General features: G+C 41.5%; 1 protein-coding gene across 3 annotated transcripts; it reads left to right on the plus strand.

Annotated features, from left to right (window-relative positions):
- The first annotated feature begins 1,823 nt into the window (after window positions 1-1,823).
- On the plus strand, window positions 1,824-23,287 carry LOC135227183 (zinc finger protein 345-like). 3 transcript variants are annotated; one of them, XM_010602311.3, is made up of 5 exons: window positions 1,824-2,480; window positions 5,103-5,349; window positions 15,088-15,214; window positions 16,191-16,317; window positions 20,330-23,287. In XM_010602311.3, exons 2-5 carry the CDS (start codon window positions 5,347-5,349, stop codon window positions 22,290-22,292), a joined length of 2,220 nt encoding a protein of 739 aa, XP_010600613.1. In that variant the 5' UTR covers window positions 1,824-2,480; window positions 5,103-5,346; the 3' UTR covers window positions 22,293-23,287. The 3 variants fall into 3 exon arrangements, with proteins under 3 accessions (XP_010600613.1, XP_010600612.1, XP_023398069.1); XM_010602310.3 differs by having other exon boundaries at window positions 1,908-2,480; window positions 16,170-16,317; window positions 20,330-23,286; XM_023542301.2 differs by lacking the exon at window positions 1,824-2,480 and having other exon boundaries at window positions 5,237-5,349; window positions 16,170-16,317.
- Window positions 23,288-24,522: the final 1,235 nt, after the last annotated feature.

Here is a 24,522-nt window from a genome sequence, read left to right on the forward strand (position 1 = left end):
TTTCAGCAAGAAAGGTTGTGTCATGTGCATAATGCAGGTTGTTAATGAGTCTTCCTCCAATCCTGATGCTGCATTTTCCTTCATATAGTTCAGCTTCTTGAATTATTTGTTTAGCATACAGACTGAATAAGTATAATGAAAGGATACAACCCTGATGCATACCTTTCCTGACTTTAAACCATATACTATTCACTCGTTCTGTTTGAATGACTGCCTTCTGATCTATGTACAGGTTCCTCATGAGCAGAATTAAGTGTTCTTGAATTCTCATTCTTTGCAAAATTATCTGTAATTTGTTATGATGCACACAGTCGAATGCCTTTGCATAATCAATAAAACACAGGTAAAAGATTTTCTGGTATTCTCTGCTTTCAGCCAGGATCCATCTGACATCAATGGTGATATCCCTGGGTCCATGTTTTCTTCTGAATCCATCTTGAATTTCTGGCAGTTCTTGAAAATTTTCTCCCAGTCTGTGGGTTGTCTTTTCACTTTGTTGATAAAGTTGTTTGAAGAACAATAGTAGTTAAAGTATTTAATTTTTATGAGGTTCTATTTATCAATTTTGCATTTTGCTGCTCATGATTTTTTTTTTAACAACAGCTTAATATATTTTAATAAAAATAGTTCCCCCGGGAAATATAATTTTTTTAATTGTGCTTTAAGTGAAAGTTTACAAGTCAGTCCCCCATACAAAAATTTATATACACCTTGCTATGTACTTCTAGTTGTTCTCCCTGTAATGAGACAGTACACTCCTTCTGCCCACCCTGTGTCCTCCATGTCCATTTAGCCAGCTTCTCTCCCCATCTGCCTTCTCATCTCCCCTCCAGACAGGAGCTAAATATTCTCATGTGTCTGCTTGAGCCAAGAAGCCCACTCCTCACCAGTATCATTTTCTGCCTTATAGTCCAGTCCAATCCCTGTCTGAAGAGTTGGCTTTGGGAATGGTTCCTGTCTTGGGCTAATACAAGCTCTGGGGACCATGTCCTCCAGGGTCCTTCTAGTCTCAGTCAGACCATTAAGTCTGGTCTTTTTATGAGAATTTGAGGTCTGCATCCCTCTGCTCTCCTGCTCCATTAGGGAGCTGCTCGTGATTTTCTTGTCACATCTGATAATCCATGATTACAGACAGGTCCCAAAGCCTCACCCGTGTAACATAAAGGGCAGTTTGTATTCCCCGTGGGTTTTGTTTTTTTTTTTTAATTACAAAATTCCTTATTATAATAGAATTGTGAGCTTTCTCAGCCCTGGAGTATTATTCAAGATATAAAGTAAATAAGATCATGAATTAATATTGAATAAAAAAAAATTTTTTTAGAGGTATATATAATATTTTAATATTGTAAAAATAACTGCAAATATGAGTCAGCACAAAGCCAATTCCTATGTGGTGGAGGTCAAATTTACCGCAGATTTCTGCATTATCCAGCTGTTGAACCATGCCACCTTTCACACCTTTCACCTCTGACACCTGTCAACCTCCTACCTTCTTTGGGTTTGGCAGGCAATTCTGTGCTGTGTCACAGAACTTACGAACTGTATTTACAGTTAAGTGGTTTATTAAGGAAGGAACAGGGTACAACTCCGGAACAGGAGCACGAAGCATGCACTTCAAGTCTCACTTCTTCAGTGCAGGCCTCCTCTCAGCGCCCTCAAGGCAGGCTCCTTTTGGCCCTCTCAGGAGTGGCTCCTCTGAGTCCCTCAAGACAGACCCCTCTCGGCCCCCACAGGACGAGCTCCCCTTGACCCGATCAGGACAGGCTCTCCTGAGCCATCTCAGGACAGGCTCCCCTCGGCCTCCTCAGGACGGCCTCTCCTCGACCCCCTAGGACGGCTCCTCTCTGCCCATTCAGAACAGGCTCCTCGGCGACCCCTCTAAAACCATTTACTTTGCACGTAACTTATTTAACAATTATGCCACTTTGACAAGGCAAATGCCAACTTTCTCTGCTCCCCAAGGGTATTTTTGATTACTAAAATCCGCGTTTGAGGTCCTATACGCCTTTAAGAAAACCCAGGCGTTTCTCCGTGGAGGAAGTAACCCAGGTTTTCTAAGTAGAGGAACTAAGGACAACGACGGGCCGATCCCAAACACAGGGGGAACCACTTAACTCCACGGTGTCCGCTTACAACGCTCGGCGTTCCCACACGGAATCCCTCTCCTGAGCACCAAGGGTCCCGAAAACCGGAAGCGGGAGTGTGCACTCTTGTTCGGTGTCCGTCCCGCTCCGGTGTGAGGTCGGTGTGGCCCACCTGGTCCGCCGTGGGGTGAGCGCAGGTCGTGTCCCGGGTCTGAGGGCGCCGCCCCAGCTCCCCGCGCCCTCCTGGTCCCTCTGCTCCCAGAGCCTCGGGCCTCCCTGGAGCCGGGGAGCCGCCGCCGCTTGTCCGCTTGTTTCCTGCGCGCCCCCGGCCCCGCGGCAGCCGCTGCTTCGTGGAGGCCGCGGAGGTGGGACCTGCGTCTGTCGGTGCGTGGACAGGTGAGGTGGTGGGAGCCGCGCACACCTGTGGTGCTCAGGGAGCGGGGCGACATGCAGGGTCCCGGGTCTCCTCGGCGCCAGGGTCGCTCCCTGTGTGTGTCGGTGCGTGGACAGGTGAGGTGGTGGGAGCCGCGCACACCTGTGGTGCTCAGGGAGCGGGGCGACATGCAGGGTCCCGGGTCTCCTCGGCGCCGGGGTCGCTCCCTGTGTGTGTCGGTGCGTGGACAGGTGAGGTGGTGGGAGCCGCGCACACCTGTGCTGCTCAGGGAGCGGGGAGACATGCAGGGGCCTCAGAAACCTGGAATAAAACCACCTAAGCCGAGAGTTAGACTGGGCCACACTTTACGACATCGTGTGCCATCGGCCCTAAGACACACACACACACCCACGCACGCAGAACCATGCACACACACAGACATACACACACGCACATGCGTGCAAATAAGATTTCCGGTGCATTTCAGCCTTTGCACTAGATATTTCTTATGATTAGAGGAAAAGTTTCCTAACCATAGCAATGACGTATTTCTTATAATTCAGGTCTCACTTGAAGTGTCACCTCCTCAGAGCGCCCTGTCCTCCCCTCCTCCCCTCAGTTACTCCCACTCATGTCTGTGTGTGAATATCATTGTGGTTTTCAGAGGGAGGTAAATCCGATTCAGTTGACATTACCTTTCATCATACCTTCAAGCGAATTGAGCTGAATGTTACCTCTGGTTTTCCCGGCTGCATTTCCCTATGTGACAGCCTTCAAGCAAACAAAAAGCTGTCAAGCTCTGCCTTGTACTGATGGCAGCTTTTGCACCCTCTCTGCTGTGTTGGTCCCTTAGGGTTCAGGTGACTTCAGTAGAGCAATTAAAACTTATTAAAACTAAAAGTTCAGTTCCTTAGTTGTACTAATCATGTGTTCAGTGCTAAGTTGCCGCATGGCCTAGAGCCGACCATTTGGGACTGTGCAGAAACAGAACATGGCTGTCTTCACAGAAAGTTCCGTTAAATGATGTTGATCAAGAGTATACGACTAGTGATTATCTCTGTGTAAATCCCTGAGCCAGCAGAGAACCCGGTATCATCCAGTCCTTGATGAAAGTCAGAGATGATTGAAGCAGGGAAACAAAGTGGGGACGGGGATGGGGTCTGTGAGACAGATTGGAGCAGGCAATGGCAGCAGGCCGTTTAGAACCACGCTGACTACTCTGGGCTTTTTGAAGGCCTCTGACAAGCATTGAGCAGTTCCTTGAAATAGATTTTGGAAGTGACGACCGCGATTGAATGACATCAGGCAGGAGCTTGTTATGAACGAGTTAGGGAAGACTGTGAGGAGGCCTAGATTCGGAGATGGGTTGTGGGTCAGGAAGTAGTGCAGTGATGTAATGTAGGTGTGGATGGCTCACAGGGCCTCCGTTGATGGAGTGCTCATTTCTTGAGTTTCAGGCTATAGATCAGTGGATGCTTCTCATAGTTGAATGTCAATATGGGAACCTCCGGATCTTCTGAAAATGTGGATTTTGAGTCAGCAGTTTTAGGGTGGGGCTCAGATTCTCATACTGAACAAGCTCTTAGTTTATCCTGGAAATAATAGTTTAGAAATAAGGATGTGAATTAAAATTAGAAAGTGGTATTAGAGAAAATGGAGCCCTGGTGACACAGGACACTCGGCTGCTAACCAAAAGGTGGGCAGTTCAAATCCACCAGCTGCTCCTTGGAAACCCTGTGGGCACGGTTCTACTTTGTCCTGTAGCGTTGCTGTGAGTTGAAATGGACTGGATGCCAGTGAGTTATTAGAGAAAATAATAAAAGAAAAGGCTTAAATGGGAGACACTGGTGTAAACCTCACACGTAATAGAGAACAGTGACGTGGACACCAAGAATTAAAGGCAGCCAACTTAGAGCGACAGCAGGGTAGAAAGAAGTGAGAACTGGGGCAGGAGATGGCTCCATAGAGAAAACTTAATGATCTTCTGATATATTTGTTGATTGTTTTATTACAAGATTGAAAGACAATCCTCCCAGATTTCTCAAAAGTTAAGGGTCTGGTGCTGTCATGGTTTGAGAATGAAAGGGAAAAAATACAGAAAGGGAAGAAAGAAATGCTAATTGCAAAAGCGACAGGAAAACTTCTCATCACACGTTGCAATGCTGTGAATGAAACGTTTTTGATAGAATGCAATAGAAGGGTTTTAACTGCACATAATTAAAAATGAATGACCTACAGTGAGTTCATTGAGAAAACTTGAAAAATATGTTCTGCTGACAATTCACCCACATTAATATCAAATAAGATGCATGTACTGATCTATAAGAGACTGTTACGTAGGTGAACCAGTAACTTCAGCATTGTATGCCTGAGTCCCTGCAGGAAATCAGATTCAAGTTTTGCAGCCTGGCCAGGCCTGGTTGCTCCTCATGCTCTGGGAGAGGTAAATTCCTCCATCTGTGATCTTGTTGCAGAAAGGAGAGGCCTGTGGAGCTGCCTGAAGAATGCAGGTGTGTGCTGTGGGGGCTGGAGCCTGCTCTGCCTTCAGTGTAAAGGCCCTCAGGGTGGAGCATTGCCCTGAGCCTGGGAGGAGACCAAAGGCCTGTCACTCCCTGCTTCCTCCACACTGTTTCCTTCTATTTCAGGTCTCAGGCGTGCTGCAGGGAGAACTAGTCCAGTCCAGTCAGCTGGGAACTTCAGGCGTCCGTCTTGCACATCCGACAGTCACAGGGAAGGATTTCAACTGCTCCGACTGGTGTGTGGACCAAACATTATTAATCTGCCTCCAGACTGCCCAGTGCTCTGCTTCCACTCCCGTCCCTCTTCCTGAAGTGGCTTCTTGGGCTCAGAGATGACATTCCCTTAGACTTTCAGAAACTGGAAAAGGACATGGTGAGTTCTACGGAGAACTGGGTTGTCTGTACCGTAAGTGGGTGAGGCTGGATCTGAACTGTTGGGGGAGCAGCTGTGTGCTGCAGGACTATGGTTCCTCAATGAAGAAAAAAGGTGGCAGAGGAGGCCAAGGGACTGAGGCCTAGGAGGCACCCTGAGGCCCTGCTCCACTGTCACTGGGCCCTTTCTCTATACACATATGGCTTTTCAGGATTTAGATGTCTGGGGTCACCTTCCTTATGTGACTCTCAGAGCTGACACTGTGGGGTGTTAACGTCCCTACCCTGGGCCTTGGTGCTCTCTTTTGAATGACAGAATCTTCTGACCAGAAGCTGAAGTTGGAGTAGCTCTGGCTGTGGAGGCTGATCCCCAGCCCTCCAGAGCCATCCTTGTTCCATGTCTTTTAAGGATTGTCTGCCCAGGCACTGAGGCATTGGGGTTTTGAAAGGGTTAAGAGTTGCATGAGTTTCCTCCCTACTCAGAAGTGTAAAATTGCTCAACATTTCTCTCAGAATAAAAACCAGATTCTTTTCAGTTGCCAGCAAGTTCCCCATAACATGATAGGCCTACTGATCCCGGTCACCTCTCCAGATTACTCTTTCTTTCCTGCATCTTATTCTTCCCCAGTCACGCTAGCTTTTGACTGTTCCTAAAACATACAAGACACTGTCCCACTTTCTGGCCTGTTCTGTGGCTTTTTCCCCTTTATGGAAAAATGTCTTCTCAGACAGCCCCTGGATAATTCCTTCATAGTGCTCATGTCTTAGCTCAGGTGTTTCTTTTCAGGGATTGTCAGCACTGCCAGCACTCTGAATCACGCTTTACTTTTCAATTTTCCACTGAACTCATCACCTTTCCATTTATAGGTGATGTAATATAATATCATGGATCGCTGAGTCTCCAACCCTTAGAGTAGGGAAATCTTTGAGTTTTTCAATTGTATATCCCAATTACAAAGAAGACTGTCTTATATGTTTTAGCTTATCTGATTTTGTTTATTCATTTTTGTTTTCTAATAAATAGATTTTCTTTTTAGAGGAGTTTTAGGTTTATAGAAGAATTGAGTGGAAAGTACAGAGTTCCCATAGTAGACCCCTATTTCCTCTTGTCCTCCACTTCAGTTTTCTCTACTATAGCATCTTGTATTGTTGTAGTTAGGTGCTGTCAGGTCGGTTCTGACTCATAGTGACCCTGTGTACGACAGAATGAAACACTGCCCAGTCCTGCGTCATTCTTACAATCATTGTTATGCTTGAGCCCATTGTTGCAGCCACTGTGTCAGTCCGTCTCGTTGAGGGTCTTCCTCTTTTTCGCTGACCCTCTGCTTTACCAAGCATGAGGTCCTTCTCCAGGGACTGATCCCTCCTGACAACATGTCCAAAGTATGTGAGATGCAGTCTCACCATCCTTGCTTCTAAGGAGCATTCTGTTTGTACTTCTTCCAAGACAGGCTCGTTCGTTTGTTTGGCAGTCCGTGGTATATTCAATATTCTTTGCCAGCACCACAATTCAAAGGCATCAATTCTTCCTCGGTCTTCCTTAATCATTGTCCAGCTTTCGCATTCATGTGAGGTGACTGAAAATACCATGGCGTGGGGTCAGGCGCACCTTAGTCTTCAAGGTGACACCTTTGCTTTTTAACACCTTAAAGAGGTCTTTTGCAGCAGATTTGCTCCATGCAATGTGTCATTTGACTTTTTTTTTAAGCAAAAATAAAGTTTTATTTGGCATATATTCAAAAGGGCTATAGTTGGAAGCAAACAAGTTTATTTCTTGACTGATGCTTCCATGGGTGTTTATTGTGGATTCAAACAAAATGAAATTCTCGATAACTTCGATCTGGTATTAATGTGCTAAATTCGTTAATTTATCAAGCAATATTGTTACATTTTAATCAACAAAAACCTATAGTTTACATTAGGGTACATTCTTTGTGTTACACACTTTATAGTATTTGACAGATGCGTAGTGTCATGTTTCCACCACTGCGATATAAAATAGTTGCCCTTCCCTAGAAACCTCTCATGGGCCACTTCCTCATCCCTTCCTCCTCCTTGAATCCTGGCAACTACTGGGTCCTTTTACTTTACATACTTTTCCCTTTTCCAGAGTGTTACAAAGTTGAAACATTATGTAGCTTTTTTAGAGTGGTATCTTTTACTTAGCAATATTCATTTAAGGTTCCGCCATGTCTTCACATGACTTTTGATAGCCCATTTCTTTTTATTGCTGAGTAATGTTTCAGTACATGGACGCACCACCGTTGCTTATCCGTTCACCTATTGAAGGACCTCTTGGTGGCCTCCAGTTTTTGGCCATTATGAATAAAGCTGTGAGGAATACATACGTGTGGGTTTTTGTGTGGACATAGGTTATCAGCTCATATGGGAAAACATCAAGGAGTGGAGTTGCAGGGTCCTATGGTAAGAGCATGTTCAGATTTGTAAGGGGCTGGTAAACTAGGTGGACCATGTTGCATTCCCATCAGCGGTGGCTGGAGACTTTCTGTTATTCCACATCCTGGTGTTTTCCTTGGAGTGCAGGGGTTTGTTTTTAATTGTAAGGAAGTCCAGTTTATCCATTTTATTCTGTCACGGGTTGTGCTTTTAGTGTCATATCTAAAAAATCGTCACGAAACTCAGCATCACCTAGGTTTTCTCCTATGTTGTCTTCTTGGAGTTTTATAGTTTTGCATTAACACTTAGGTTTTTGATCCATTTTGAGTTAATACTAATAAAAAGTTTAGCTCCTCTCTTTAGATTTCCTTTTTTTTTTTTATTTTTTGGTTAATGGATGTGTATATTTTCCAGCACCATTTATTGAAAAGCTTATCCTTTCTTTGTTGAATTACCGTAAATTCTTACTCAGCAATCAGATGATTCTACTTCTGAGTATTTTGGGGCTCTCTTTTCTGCTCCGTTGATCTCTTGGTTCTTTTACCAAGACCACACTGTGTTGATTACTGTAGCTTCAGGGTTAGTGTTGAAGTGGCGTGGTGTCTGCCGTCCAGCTTTGTTCTTCTTCAGAAATGTGTCGGCATTTCTGAGCCTTTGCTCTTTTCATGGAAATGTTAGAAAAAGTTGGTTGATTTTCACAAAATGACTCGCTGGAGTTTTGATTGGGACTGCACTGAACGTAGAGATCACTTTGGGAAGACTTTGCATCTTAACAACAGTGAGATTTCCCACGCGTGACCGTGGAACAGCTCTGCTTTCATTTACACCTCTGAATTCTTTAATCAGAATTTTGTAGCTTTCCTCATAGAGCTCTTTTGCATTTTTTGTTGTATTTATAGTATTTAGTTTTTGTTGTTGTTATCAGTGTAAATGCTATTTTGTTTTTAATTTCAAATTAAGAGTGTCCTTACTGGCATATAGGAAAGCAGTCGACTTTTGTGTGTTAGCCTTTCATCTTGCAGCTTTGGTATGATCGATTATTAGTTTCATGAGCGTTTTTCTTGATTCTCTGGGATTTCCTATATTGACAGTCATTTCATCTGCAAAGAAAGACAGGTTATTTTGTCTCTAACAGTCTGTATACTATTCTTGTTTTATTCCATTTCCTAGGACTTGTAGGACAATGTCGAATAGGAGTGGTGAGGGGGAACATCCTTGCCTTATTCCCCATCTTAGGAGGAAAGCATCTAGTTTGTGGCCAATAATTAGGATATTAACTGTCGGTTTTTTGTATTTTTTATCAAGTTGAGGGCATTTCTTTCTTCTCCTGGTTTGCTGAACACTTTTATTCTCAACGGGTGTTGGATTTCGTAACGTGCTTTCTCTGCACATATTGACGTTCTTGTTTAGCCTGTTGTCGTGATGGGTCACATCAGCTGATTTTTTAATGTTGAACTAGTATTGCCTACCTAGAATAAATCCCATGTGGCCATGGTGTGTAATTCCTGTTATACGTTGATTCAATTTCCTGATTTTTTGTTGAGGAGTTTTGCATCTGTGTTCATGAGAGATACTGATGTGCAGTTTTTTTTTTTTTTCTTTTAATAGTGTAGTATTTTTCTCTGGTTTTGATGTTTGAATTATACTGTTGTTGTTTGGTGCCATCAATTCAGTTCTGAGCCATAACAACCCTGTATACAACAGGATGATGCTACTGGGTGATACTGGCCTCGTAAAAATTTGAAGTATTTGCTCTGTTTCTGTTTCCTGAAAGAGAATTTGGTATGCTTTCTTGATTAAATGTTTGGTAGAGTTCATCTGAGAACCTATCTGAGCCTGGTACTTTGTGTTTTGGGATGTTTCTACTTATAGATTTAATTATTTAATAGCTATAGTTCTGTTCAGATGCTCTCTTCTTGTGTACGTTTTGTTAAATTGTTTCTTAGGAGGAATTGGCCCATTTCATTTAGCTTACCAAGTTTGTGGGCATGGAGTTGTTGGTAATAATCCCATTCCTATCCTTTTAATGTCTACGGGGTCTGTGATGATGGTCCCTCTTTCATTTCTGATATTAGTCATTGTGTCTTCTCTCTTACCAGTTATCTTTATTTTTTCCCAGAGAACCTGTTATTGCTTTTGGTGACTCTCTCTATTGTTTTCCTGTTTTCATTGTTATTGATTTCGTCTCTCATTTTTATTATTTCTGTTCTTCTGCTTACTTTGGACTTAATTGGGTCTTCTTTTTCTTGTTTCGTAAGATGAAATCCTGGGTTACAGATCTTAGACTTGTTTTCTTTTCTGATATGTGCATTTAGTGCTATAAATTTCCCTCTCAGTGTGGCTTTCTCTGCATCCAGTGGATTTTGGTAAGCTGTATTTTCATTTTCACGTAATTTTTAAAACTATTTTGCAATGCGTCTAGGGATTCTTTGTCACATGAGTTATTTAGAAGTGAGTTGTTTAATCTCTGTGTACGTTGGGATTTTCCTTCTATCTTTCTTTTATTGATGTCTAATTTAATTCCATTGTGGTCTAAGCACATACTTTGTATGATTTCTAGTTCTTTAAATTTGTTAAGCTATGTTTTGTGGTGCCGAATGTGGTCTACCTTGGTGAATGCTCCCTGTGAGCTGGAGAACACTGTGTGTTACGTTGTTTTGAATGACATATTCTGTCAATGTCAATTAGATTCAGTCGATTGATAGCGTAGCTTGTTCAACACTTACCCATTGCCCTCGAGTTGATTCTGACTCAAAACCATCCTGTAGGACAGAGTAGAACTGCCCCCACAGGGTTTCCAAGGAGCGGCCGATGGATTCATACTGCCAGCCTTTTGATTAGCAGCTGAGCTCTGAGCCGTTGTGCCCTAGGGCTCCACTTCAGCTACGCGCCTTCTGATTTTTTGCCTGTTGGCTCTGTCAGTTCCTAATTGAGGAGTGTGAAAGTCTCCAACTATACTAGTAGATTTGTTTCTTTCTCCTTGTTTTTCGCCTCACATATGTGACGTTTTTTTGCTAAGCGCATGCACATTAGGTATCATTATGTCTTCTTGAAAAATTGACCTTTTTATTGTGTAACTCCCCTCTTTATCCTGATCCTTTTCTTTTCTGTTGAACCTGCTTTGTCTGAAATTACATGTAGTTACTCCATTTTTCTTTTGAGTTTCTTTTACTTTTAATCTGTGTCTTTGTATGTTAAGTGACACTCATGTAGACAGTGTAGTCTCTTAATTTGTGCATTTAGACCATTGACATTTAAAGGAATTACTGATGTAGTTGGATTAACGTGTTCATGTTTGTTGTTGCTGTGTGCCATCAAGCCGATTTGGATTCACAGCGACCCTACAGGACAAAGTAGAACTGCTGCATAGGGTTTCCAAGGTGTAATCCTTCTGGAGGCAGATTGCCACATCTTTCTCCCTCAGAATGGCTGCTGGGTTTGAACTGCGAAGCTTTCAGTTTGGCAGCGGAGCACTTAACCACGATGCCGCCAGGGATTCTTATCATGTTGGTTCATTTTTTCTTTTCATTGTCCTTGTTCTTTGTTTTCTTTCAGCCGTTTTCTACCTCTTCTGGTTTTACTTAAGCTTCAAATATGATTCCATATCCTCTCCTCCTGGTATATCAGTCGTTCTTTTTTTGTCCTTACTTATTTTGTAGTTTGTTACATACATTTGCCGCGATCCCAGTCCACTTTCAGGTAACACTGTGTGACTTCATGGGTAGTACAAACACCTAGTAACTGTGTTCTCAATTCCTCCCTCCTGTCTCTATAACATTGGTGTCATTCGTGTCAGTTATCCATGAATTATAATCATGTAATATATTTTTGCTATTATTATTTTGAACATACTGTTAACTTTGAGATCAGTTCAGAATAAGAAAGGTAAAAGTCTTGGTACCTATATTTATTCATTCTCTAATGCTCTCTGTTGCCTTACGTAGAGCCAAGTTTCTGATGCATATGTTTTTCCTTCTCTCTGAAGAACTTCTTTTACTGTTTTTTTTAAAGGAGGGTCTGTTGGTGACCAGTTTCCTTCATATTTGTTTGTCTGGGAACATCTGTATTTCTCTGTCACTTTTTCCTTTTTTACTGTCCTTTAAGTGAAAGTTTATAGGTCAAGTTAGTTTCTCATACAGAAATTTATATACACATTGTTATGTGATCCTATTTGCTCTCCCTGTAATGTGACAGCACTCTCCTCCTTTCCACCGCAGATGTCCTGTGTCCATTCAGCCAATTCCTGTCCCTTTTTGCCTTCTCTTCTTGCCTCTGAACAGGAGCTGCCCATTTAGTCTCATGTATTCTGTCACTCTTTTTTAAAAATCTTTTTAATTGTAATAATATAAGAAAATACTTCCCAGTTTAATAATTAGTGCATGTATAATTTAATGGGTGGCGAAAAGGTTCAGCATTCAACTGCTAACAGGTTTGCGGTTTGAACCTACCTGCAGGTTCTTTGGAAAATCGGACCAGTGACCTGCTTCCAAAGGATCACAGCCTTGAAAACTAGGTAGTGCTTATGCTTTGTACAGTTGGGGTCACCATGAGTCGTAATCAACTCGACAGCGACATAAGAACAATAATGATAATGTAATGACATTATGTTCATCTGTTGTGCAACTATGACCACTGTCTTTTCCAATTTATTCCACCACCAGTAACAGAAACTCAGTGCCCCCTACGCAATGAACCCCCTTTTCTTCCTCGTTCCCACCGCTGGTAACCACTAATAAGTTTGGTCACTTTATATTTGCCTCTTTCTTAGAAGTGGGATCACACATTATTTGTGCTTTTGTGACTGATTTATTTCACTCAGCATAATGCTTTCAAAGATGATCCATGTTCTAGCATCTATCAGGACTTCATTTCTCTTTATAGCTAAGCAACGTTCCATTGCATGGAGGTACTATATTTTCTGGATCCATTCATCTGTTGATATACATTTAGGTTTTTTCCATATTTTGGTTATTGTGAGTAGTGCTGCAGCGAATATTGGTGTACAGATTTGTGTTTGATTTTCTACTTTTAATTCTTTTGGGTATTTGCCTTGGTGTGGGATTGCTGGGCCATGTCGTAGTTCTATGGTCAAATTTTTGAGGAACTGCCATACTTTTCCACAGTGGCTGTATCATTTTGCCTTCCCACCAGCGATGCATGATTGTGCCAGCTTTCCCACATCCTTGCCGACACTTGTTATTTTCTATTTTTCTCTCCTTCCCTTTTGAAGGATCGTTTTGATGAATTCAGAACTGTAGCCTTTTTTCTCTCTCAACATTATATGTTTCATTGCCCTCTCTCCTTGCCTGCGTGGTTTCTTAAGACATGTCTGATATTAACTCTTAACTGCTCTTCATAGGAATGTGATTTTTTTTCCCTCTGTGGCTTTGTTCAGTATTTTCTCTTTGATTTTGTCTGGTTCGAATCTGATATCACTAGATGTAGCTTTTTGGTATTTATCCTGCTTGATGTTCCCTGAACTTCAGGAATCTTTGGTTTGGTGTGCATCATTAGTTTTCTCAATTTCTCTTTTATTATTACCTCAACTGTTTTTTCTGTTCATTCCTACTGTCTTTCATTTATGATATTCTCGATATGTGCATGGCTTACCTTTAGTAATTTTCCCCCAATTCTTGGATATTCTGTTCCATCTTTTTTTTCCTTTTTCTTTCTGCATTTCAGTTTTGAGAATTTCTGTTAACATCTTCAGGCTCACTGATTCTTTCCCTGGCTTTGTCCTGTCATTTGATGAACTTGTTAAAGACATTCTTCATTTCTGTTACTATGCTTTTGATTGTTAGCGTTTCCTTTGGTTTCTTTCTTAGAGTTTTCATCTCTCTGCTTATATCTTCCATGTGTTGTTACATGTTCTGTACTTTATTTATTAGGGCCACTAGCCTGTTAATTATAGTGATTTAGAATTTTTGGTCTGATAATCCCAAAATCTATGCCACATCTTAGCCTGATTTTGACGATTGCTCTGTCTCTTCAAGCTGGGTTCTTGTCTTTAGGATGCCTGGCAGTCTTTTGTTGAAAGCCAGAGATTATGTACTAAGTGGAAGGAAATGAGGTGAATCAATAAGGCTCTTAGTATGTGGTTTTATCTTTATTTGGCTAGGCATTAGGCTGTAGTTTTGCTGTAGCTGTCATTTGCTGTGGTATTCTTGTTTTTTTCATCCCTGTCGTATTTGGGTTTCCTGGAGTTGTCATAAATCAAGTCTGAGACTTGGAGTTCTTTCTGTGGTAATCCCGTTATTATATGAGAACCCCATGGATGGAGCGGTAAGGTAAGAACAAAAGGGAAGCCTAGGATAGTGTAGTGATTAAGTCTCAGTGTTTTAGTGAGCCTGTGCCTTGGGACCTGACCATACAGGTGCGCCTCAGCTTCTACCTACACCCACTTTTGTGAGATAGGAAGCCTAGAGGTTCACAGTTTTTCTTCTGAAGATGGGAATGACGACTTCCAAGTTCCTTATGTATCGAACAAGAAACTGGAGGTCTTCATTAGAATTTTGTGTCATTAATTTGGTCTTTATTTTCCTGTTGCTTTCTTTATACTATTCACTTATGCTGGTTTTTTCCTGTTGCTTTCTTTATACTATTTACTTATGCCTGTTTCCCAAATTTACGTGTTTTTCATACTCCTAATGACTGTTTCTTTTCTGGGTGTAGGCAAGGTATCTTCCCTTTTCTGGGCACGAAGATTAGCAGAGCCCATTCATGCAAGTGCTTCTACATTTCTCCAAAAGAATATTCTTTTATTAGCAGTACACCTGTCACATCCTGCTGTCCTAGAGTTCAAGAAAATATAACCAGTTCCGGGCCTTTGGTTGCCAGTTTAAGACCCTTGGTTCTCCCTAGCTGTGAGGGGCAAAAGGAAAAACTGCTATTCTGCACTGTTTCCCAGCTGTTAATACTTCATCATGCATAATATGCCCTGTGCTTTCTGTTTCCTTGAGTGTTTTGGTAGGTCTTATGGAAGCAGGTGTAATTGTTCACAGGAAAGAGATGATCTGAATGGGAACATTTCTCTAATTTCTGCTTTGTTTTCTAACTGTCCTAGACCATAAAGAGAAAGGAACAAGACTATAATTGATTGCAGTAAAGAGATGATTTCAGTGTGGGAAGTACGTAAGACAGGATACAATCAGTGAGGAAGCGAATGTATTTAGTGAAAGACAGGCTGATGGCTATATCCTAAAGTAAACCTTGGTAGAACAAAGAACCTTGTGTTAAATCCCTATGAATTCTCAGTCCCTTATACTGTCAGCCTTACCTTTTGTTCTTGTACACAATGGAGTACATGGTACCTTGGCGATTCAGAATGTGTGGGATGTTTTAGGACTCAGTGGTCGTTGAGGACGTGGCCGTGCTCTTTACCCAGGAAGAATGGGCTTTGCTAGATCTTACTCAGAGGAAACTCTACAGAGATGTAATGATGGAAACCTTCAGGAATCTGGCCTCAGTAGGTAAGAATGGCGTTTTTCTTTTTTTTCTTTCAGTGATCAAAAGTATTTTTACTCAACAACTTTGCTCCAGTATTTGGGCTGAGGAATGGGAATAAATTGTTAACTAAAATAGGCCTGGTCCCTTGGTCTTTGGAGCTCACATATCTTGTCTTCCCCATGAACATAAAGCTCTAAGTGTTAAAGTGAGCTTTCGTGTCTCTTGCGATTAAAATCCCTGAGGCTACTTAACTGTTGATAGTATAAGCACTGGCTTCAGGGATCACTTTGGGGCACTGAGAGATTTGTGATTTGAGTCTATAAGTATGACATGATTACTTAAATGCAAATAAACTCATACTTGTCCATCTTCAGAGACCCTGAAGAGCAAAGTATTGGCTCAGCATCAAGGAAATGCTCATTGCTCTTCACTGTCCTCCCTCATGGTGTGCATTTCTCAATGAGTGCCACGTCAGCTATACACGTTTGTTTTCCCAGAGACTCAAGGGAGAGACCAGAGGACAGTAGAGATAGGACTCAACGAGGGCCACTGTGTCGGGAAGCACCAGGAAATCCAGAATTTTTGGAAGGACCAGCCCTGAGTGGAGGGAATTACATTTAAATCAGTCAGTTAGAAAAAGTCTCTTTTGGGTTGAGAATACAACTTCCCAGATACCTGAGCTTTTCTGATGTTAGCAGTCCTCTCACACCTGTAGTCATGGAGACCCTTTTCCTCTTTAACGTTACATGTGTATTATGCCCAACATGTTTCTGCGTAGCTTTCCTAACTATATCCATTCATGTCACCATCACCCTATCCTCATGGAAGTCTTTCCTAGTCATTTACTTTTTAACCATTTCCAAAGAGTTGAAACAGCGAAATGAGGCTAAGTCTTCGTTCACAGCAGCCTTTTTGTCTCTATTAATTGCTTTCCATTTTGTTTCATATTGTGAACCTCACATTGAATCACTGGGTCAGTGTCTCGAAACTTTATTGAAGGAGAAGAGTTATCCAGTGAACATATAATGATGCGACTCATGAAGAATGACACCTGGTCCTCTGTGGTAGAAGTCTTCGAATCACGTGGCGATAAAAATGAGCCTAAAAACCAGGGGAGACATTTGAGGTGAGTGTCATTTAAAGAATAGAAAGCAGTGCCTCAGGAGAAAGTCCTAAGGTGCCTTACGTTAAAACACACACACACACACACACACACACACACACGTATGTGTATATATATCTGTGTATGTACAGTGCAGTCAGTGATAGGATAATATCCATACTCCTTCAAAGGAGATTAGTCAGTATAATCATTACTGAAAGTTATACACCCACCACTAATGCAAAAGATGAAGAAATTGAAGATTTTTACCAGCTTTTGCAGACTGAAATCGATCAAATATATAGTCAGGAACCCCACCCACTGCTGTCGAGTCAATTCCTACTCATAGCGACCGTATAGGATAGAGTAGAACTGCCCCATAGAGTTTCCAAGGAGCGCCTGGCAGAATTGAACTGTCGACCTCTTGGTTAGCAGCCATAGCACTTGACCACTATGCCACCAGGGTTTCCATGCAGTCAGGACGCATTGCTAATTATTGGTGATTGGAATGCGAAAGTGGAAAAAAAGAAGAATTGATCATTTGAAAATACAGCCTTGGTTGTAGACACAACACTGGAGATGGCATGATAAGATTTTGCAAGACCAGTGATATGCATTCCACATACTTTTTTTGAACAACATAAACGATGACTGTACAAGTGGACCTTGGCAGATGGAATAATCAAACCAGGTACGTTTCTGGAAAGAGGCAATGGGGAAGCTCAATATCAATATTCACAACAAGGCCAGGGGCTAACCGTGTAATAGATCATCAATTGCTCATATGGGAAGTTCAAGTTGAAGCTGAAGAAAATTGAAACAAGTCCTTGAGAACCAAAATATGACCTCAGATGTATTGCAGCTGAATTTAGTGACCATCTTGAGAATAGATTTGATGCCTTCAACACTAATGACTGAAGACCAGACAGGTGGTAGGATGACATCAAGATATCATATGTGAAGAAAGCAAGAGGTCATTAAAAAGAAAGAAAAGACCAAAATGGATGCCAGAAAAGACTCTGAAAGTTGCTCAAGTTGCTCTTGAGTGTAGAGTAGCTAAGCAAATGGAAGAAATGATAAAAATGCTGAAGAGAAGATTTCAAAGGGTGGTTCAAGAAGACAGAGTATTATAATGAAATGTTCAAAGACCAGATTTAGAACCGAAAGGAAGGAGCGTGCTTGGTATTTCTCAAGCTGAAAGAACTGAAGAAAAAATTCAAGCCTCGAGATACAATACTGACGGATTCTACTGGCAAAATATTTAGGACACTGAAGGCATTGGCGAAAAACAAAGCTCCAGGAATTGATGGAATACCAAATGAGGTGTTTCAATGACTGGATACAGCACCGAAAGTATTCAGGCATATATATATGCCAAGAAATTTAGAAGATGGCTACATGGCAAACCAACTGAAAGAGGTCCATATTTAGGTCTATTCCCAAGAAAGGTGATCCAACTGAATGTGGAAATTATCGAACAATGTCATTAGTATCACATGCAAGTAAAATTTTGCTGAAGATCGTTAAAAAACGGTTGCAGCATAAAATCAGCAGGGAACTTTCCAAAACTCAAGCTGGATTCAGAAGAGGATGTGAAACAAGGGATATTGGCTGAAAGCAGAGAATACCTGAAGGATGTTTACCTGTGTTTTACTGACTATTCAAAGGAATTCGACTGCGTGGATCACAACAAATTATGGACACCATTGCAAAGAATGGAAATTCTGTAACAGTTGTGCTAATGAGAAACCTGTACATAGACTAGGAGGCAGTCTTTGGAATGGAATAACAGGATACCACGTGGTTTAAAATCACGAAGGGTGTGTATCAGGCTTGTATCCTTTCACCATAGTTATTCAATCTCATGCTGAACAAATAATCCAAGAATCTGGACCGTATGAAGAAGAATGTGGTATCAACATGGGAGGAAGAGTCATTAACAACCTGCAGTATGCCGATGGCACAACCTTGCTAGCTGAAAGGAAGGAGGACTTGAAGCAACAACTGATGAAGATCAAAGACTACAGCCTTCAGTCTGGGTTACACCTCAACATAAAAACAAAAATCTGCACAACCAGACCGATAAGCAACATTATGATAAACAGAGAAAAGATTGAAGTTGTCAAGGATTTCATTTTACATTGATCCACAGTCAATGCCCGTGAAAGAAGCAGACAAGAAATCAAATTATGTATTACATTGGGAAATCTGCTGCAAAGGACCTCTTTAAAGTGTTAAAAAGCAAAGATGTCACCTTGAGTACTAAGGTACCCCAACCAAGTCTTGATGTTTTCAACTGCTTCATATTCCTGTGAAAGCCGGACGGTGAATGATGAAGACCAGATAAGAACGGATGTCTTTCAGTTATGGTGCTGGCAAAGAGTATTGAATATACCATGGACTGCTAAAAGAACAAACCTGTTTTGGAAGATGTACAGCCAGAATGCTCATTAGAAGCAAGGATGGTGAGACTTCATCTCACATGCTTTGGACATGTTACCAGGAGGGACCAGATCCTGGAGAATGACATCATGTTTGGTAAAGTAGAGGGTCAACGAAATAGAGGAAGAACCTTGACAAGATGGATTGACATTAGTTGCAATGATGGGTTCGTGCATAACGATTGTGAGGATGGCGCAGGACCAGGCAGTGTTTCGTTCTGTTATATATGGGATTGCTATGAGTCAGAACTTACTCAACAGTACCTAACAACAACAATGACATAAACCAGGGCTTTAGACTGGTTCGTCAGAGTTCAGTAGTTGCCGAGTGTCGTGGATTGAATTATGTCCCCCCAAAAATATGTTTATCAACTTGGTTAGGCCATGATTCCCAGTGTTCTGTGGTTGTTCTCCATTTTGTGATTGTAATTTTATGTTAAAGAGGATTAGGGTGGGATTGTAACATCCTTAGCAGGTCACATCCCTGATCCAGTGTAAAGGGAATTTCCCTGGGGAAAGGAATATAAAAAGGAAAGGGAAGCAAGCAGAGAGTTGAGGAACCTCATACCACCAAGAAAGAAGCACCGGGAACAGAGCATGTCATTTAGACCTGGGGATCCTGCACAGAGAAGCTCTTAGTCCAGGGGAAGATTGACGAGAAAGACCTTCCTCCAGAGCCGACAGGGTAAGCCTTCCTTTGGAGCTGACACTCTGAATTTGGACTTCTGGCCTACTAAAAAAAAAAAAAAATTTTTTTTTTTTTTGGAGGCCTACTAGACCCTGAGAAAATAGATTTACCTTTGTTAAAGCTACCCGCTTATAGAAGCACTAGATGACTAAGACATCGACATTAAGAATGGCAGCCTACGCATTACATGGCAACCAGATCTGTTACCTCTTGAATTTCAACCCAAGTAGGAAACAATCCGCAGTTCCCCACTTCCAAGATGTGAGCCTACCACACCTCTATGTATGTGTGTTGCCCTCCACAGTCCACAGCCCCACCAGTAATCCAGCCTTCAGCCTTTGGAACTTTGGGATCCATAGGGAAGATCGGATTATTAGGACCGTGGAGAGTGACAAACATTATTAGCAGTGTGGTCAGCCGCCATGTTTGAACGGGGCATCACTGTTTGTTTCCACCTGGGTCGGAATCCAGTGGGCATCAGATTTGGTTGCTGTGAATGTGAATCCTGCCCTCATTTACTTTGGCAATTGCAGAACTGTCTTCACCTGGCTCAAAGTCCTGATTTATACTAATACTCATATATGTGTCTGTACATATGTGTATATATGTTTTTGTATACATATAAACCTGATCGTAAAATTGTACGTTCAGAGAATTTTCACCATACAACATTTTCGTAAATGTGAGTCAGATATTGAGTGATTTAGACATATTTCACTTTGACAGAGTTATCAGAAAACCTCGTATTTTAAAGAAGCAGTTACAGTGATGGTAGTGTTTCTGCTAGATGATTTAACCTATGAAACTTGAGACCATTCAGGGCAAAAACCATGAAGGTTCACTGTACTCATTAATGGTGAAATTGGAACAAATTTATTTCCAACAGCTTATTGCCTGTATTTTACAGAAATGTTACAGTGGAGAACCTCTGCGAAAGGGATGAAGGCGATCAGTGTCTGACGACCTTCACCCAGATTGCAAATCTTACTGGTCTAAAAAGAAATCTTCCAACAGTAAATGCTTCTGAACGCTGTGAGTGTGGAAAAGCCTTCTTGGATCTCTCGTCATATAACCATGATCGTAGATCTCACAGTGGATGCTGTACCTGTCAGTGTAAGGAATGTGGAGAAGCCTGCAACTGCCCTTCTCACCTAACCACTCCTATGAGAACTCTTAATGAAAAGAATCCTCAAAAATGTAAGGTATGTGGGAAGGATTTCATTTGTATCTCAAACCTTAAGAATCCCGTGACAACACTCACTGGTAAGAAACAGTACAAATGTAACAAATGTGGGAAAGATCTCTGTAGTTTCTCATCCTTTTGGACACATGTGAGTGGTCATAAACGTGAATGTAAAGAATGTTGTAAAACCTATAGTCTTTCATGCCTCGTTTTACATGAAAAATTTCTTAACGGAGATAAGCCTTACGTATGCAAGGAATGTGGGAAAGCCTTTAGGTGTTCCTCCAATCTCACTAAGCATACAGTAACTCACAGTGGAGAAAGGCCTTATGAATGTAAGGAATGTGGGAAAGACTTTAGACATGCTTCATCTCTCACTACACATATAAGAACTCACAGTGGAGAGAAGCCTTATGAATGTAGGGAATGTGGGAAGGCATTTAGTTGTTCCTCACATCTTATTTCACACATAAAAACTCACAGTGGAGAAAGGCCATATGAATGTAAGGAATGTGGGAAAGCCTTTAGTCAGTCCTCATCCCTCACAAAACATGTAAGAACTCACAGTGGAGAGAAACCTTACCAATGTCAGGAATGTGGGAAAGCCTTTAGTTGTTCCTCAGTCCTCACTACGCATAAAAGAACTCACAGTGGAGAGAGACCCTATAAATGTAAGGAATGTGGAAAAGCCTTTAGATGTTCCTCAGACCTCACTACGCATAAAAGAACGCACAGTGGAGAGAGGCCTTATGAATGTAAGGAATGTGGGAAAGCATTTAGTCAGTCATCACACCTCACTACACATATTAAGACTCACAATGGGCAGAGGCCTTATGAATGTAAGCAATGTGGGAAAGCCTTTAGTTGGCCCTCAGACCTCACAACACACATAAGAACTCACAGTGGAGTGAGGCCTTATGAATGTAAGCAATGTGGGAAAGCGTTTAGTCAGGCCTCCTCCCTCACTACGCATAAAAGAACTCACAGTGGAGTGAGGCCTTATAACTGTAAGGAATGTGGGAAGGCCTTTAGTCAGGCCTCATCCCTCACTACGCATATGAGGACTCACAGTGGAGTGAGGCCTTACAGTTGTAAGGAATGTGGGAAATCCTTTAGGTGTTCTTCACACCTCAGCAATCACATAAGAACTCATAGTGGAGAGAGGCCTTATGAGTGTAAGGAATGTGGGAAAGCCTTTAGTGATTTCTCAGCCTTCACTAAACATATACGAATTCACAGTGGAGAGAAACCTTATGAATGTAAGGAATGTGGGAAAACCTTTAGTCAAGCCTCCAATCTCACTTCACATATAAGAACTCACAGTGGAGTGAGGCCTTACAAATGTAAGGAATGTGGGAAAGCTTTTAGTGATTCCTCGTCCCTCACTTCACATATGCGAACTCACAGTGGAGAGAGGCCTTATGAATGTAAGGAATGTGGGAAAGCCTTTAGTCGTTCCTCACACCTCGTATCCCATAGAAGAATTCACAGTGGAGAGAGGCCTTATGAATGTAAGCAGTGTGGCAAAGCTTTTAGTCAGGCCTCAGCCCTCACTACACATATAAGAACTCACAGCGGAGAGAGGCCTTATGAATGTAAGCTGTGTGGGAAAGCATTTAGTCAGGCCTCTGCTCTCACTACACATAAAAGAACTCACAGTGGAGAGACTACTGTATGTCAAAAGTGAGGTGTTTCATCCTTACTGCTGTAATTTCAAACAGCAAATTTCTGAAAGTCTGCGATTAAAGAACATAGCTTCTCTGTGAGTAGGAAAGCAATAGAAGGTTCCATTAGAGTTACTTTTTGCCTTTGAGAGAAATGACAGTTTTAGTGTAATGCAGGACTGTCCTCTTCGTTGTTACTTTCTCAGTCAAAGCTAAATTTTACCTTTCTGTAAATTGTTGGCTATCACAAATAAGTTTGCAGAGAATAGCCTTGAGGAAATATGATTTTATATTTGTAATGTTTTTAATAATGTTATTTTGCATATGATTAAATGCACTCACCTTGTATTTGGTTTATGAGTGTTTTCGTATTTAACGTGTTTCCTTCCGGTCTTTCCTATTGTTGAAGTTCACTGTTTTACCCTTAGTAATTAGTAACTTTCTCTTCGGGCAGTACTTTGAAACTGTGTTGATATTCTGTTTGTGATTACATTTTGGACTACTAATTTTGGTATCCATTGATAATTAGTATCTATGGTTACTATTACTGTGGTGTTCATCAAATGTTATTTTCTGATCTAGTCATTTTTCGTGTTGCTTAATTTGAATTCTGAAAGTAATAGCTTTCCCTTTTCTCCCCTTTTCTTATTTGTTATACTGTTCATAACAGTACAGGAGTCCCCAGATTAGGAATGAGTTCCATTCCTAAGCATGTCTTTAAGTCGAATTCTTACGTACATTGGAACCGCTAGGCGTGGTTCATATATAACGTCAATCAAAAGTTTGTCTTGGCGTGTAGTATATCGTGTACCTTTCTATACATAAAAATCATTAAAGAAACCCAGAGGCGCGAAAACATCTTAAACATAATAATACGTTAATAATAGTAATGTTTCGATGTGTGTCGCAAAGTAGCACCCATTTGTCATTAGGAACTTTTGCTACTTCATCAGATTCCTTCTTGGTACACCCTCCTCCCAAATTGGGTAGGCCAAAAGAGACCTGCTTGGCCACTGTGCATGTGAAACCCACTGCAGGGTGGATCGGGGGGATGAGAGGGACACGCGGAGCATGGACCCTGTCCTTGAAAGGCATCATACATGATATTGTGAGAGGCCCTGGCCTTTGCACAGCTCCAGCAACCAAGAGCAAGCTGGCATCATGCTGCCAAACAGGCAAGGGATGCAGAAGTTGAGTTTCTGTAGGAAGGAGTCCTAATTTATAATAAGATTTATGGGAATTGGTTCATAAGTCTGACATTTGTTACCCGGGGACTGCCTGTATAGGCTAATCCATATTACTTTTTTTTTCTTTTCTTGCCCAAATTATCCCAGATTTGGTTATTAGGAGCTCCCTTAAGTAGATTTGTGTATTTATTTGACATGTACCTGTTATAACTTGTAAATTATTTTCTGCCAGTATTTGAAGCTCATGTTTTCTTTTTCCTGCTTGTGTCCTGCCAGCAGACTTTTCTCCAAGAAACCCCAGTTCCTTTTATTAGAGAATGATATTTAGAGACAAAGAGCTGGCATTAGGTATCAGCTTACTGCTGCTGGACTCTTAAAATGGAAAGAGCTTAGAAGTACATGTGTGTGAGTATACAGGTATGCATTGCTTAACTAGCACTTCAAAAAAAACACAGTAGTAAATGTTGGAGAGGATGTAGGGAGATTGAAACTCCTACACACTTGCGTAGGAACTTAAAATGGTACAACCCCTGTGGAAAACAGTATAGTGCTTTCTCAAAAAGCTAGAGATTAGAAATATCATGTCATCTAGCAATCTCACCCCTAGGAATATATCCTAGGGAAATTAGAGCTATGACACAAATCGACGTGTGTACACCCATGTTCATTGCAGCCTTATTTACGATAGCGAAAAGTTGGAAAAAGCTTAAGTGACTGTCAGTGGATGAATGGATCAACAAACTGTGGCGGTGGCATACACACAATGGAATACTAAAAAAAAATACTACGCAACATTAAAGAGTAACGGTGAACCAGCAGAACACCTCATAACATAGATGAACCTGGAGGACGTTCTGCTGAGTGAGATAAGTCAATCACAAAAGGACAGATAATGTATGAGACCACTGTTATAAAAAGTCAAGAAAAGGTTTTCACACAGAAATAAACGTTTTAGGATGGTTTCCAGGATTTGGGGCAGGGGGACCACTAACTAGACAGTAGACATGTACTAACTTTGGTGAAGGCAGAATAATGTATGATATGGGGGAAGTCAGCACAACATATT

The sequence above is a fragment of the Loxodonta africana genome, chromosome X, assembly GCF_030014295.1.
Source record: "Loxodonta africana isolate mLoxAfr1 chromosome X, mLoxAfr1.hap2, whole genome shotgun sequence".
Classification (NCBI taxonomy): domain Eukaryota; kingdom Metazoa; phylum Chordata; class Mammalia; order Proboscidea; family Elephantidae; genus Loxodonta; species Loxodonta africana.

What these genes read in the sequence shown, in the direction of transcription:
- LOC135227183 (XM_010602310.3), top strand. An exon ending in CAGGAATCTGGCCTCAGTAG is followed by an intron (nt 15,215 to 16,169) that starts GTAAGAATGGCG and finishes TCACTGGGTCAG; the next exon opens with TGTCTCGAAACTTTATTGAA. An exon ending in AACCAGGGGAGACATTTGAG is followed by an intron (nt 16,318 to 20,329) that starts GTGAGTGTCATT and finishes TGTATTTTACAG; the next exon opens with AAATGTTACAGTGGAGAACC.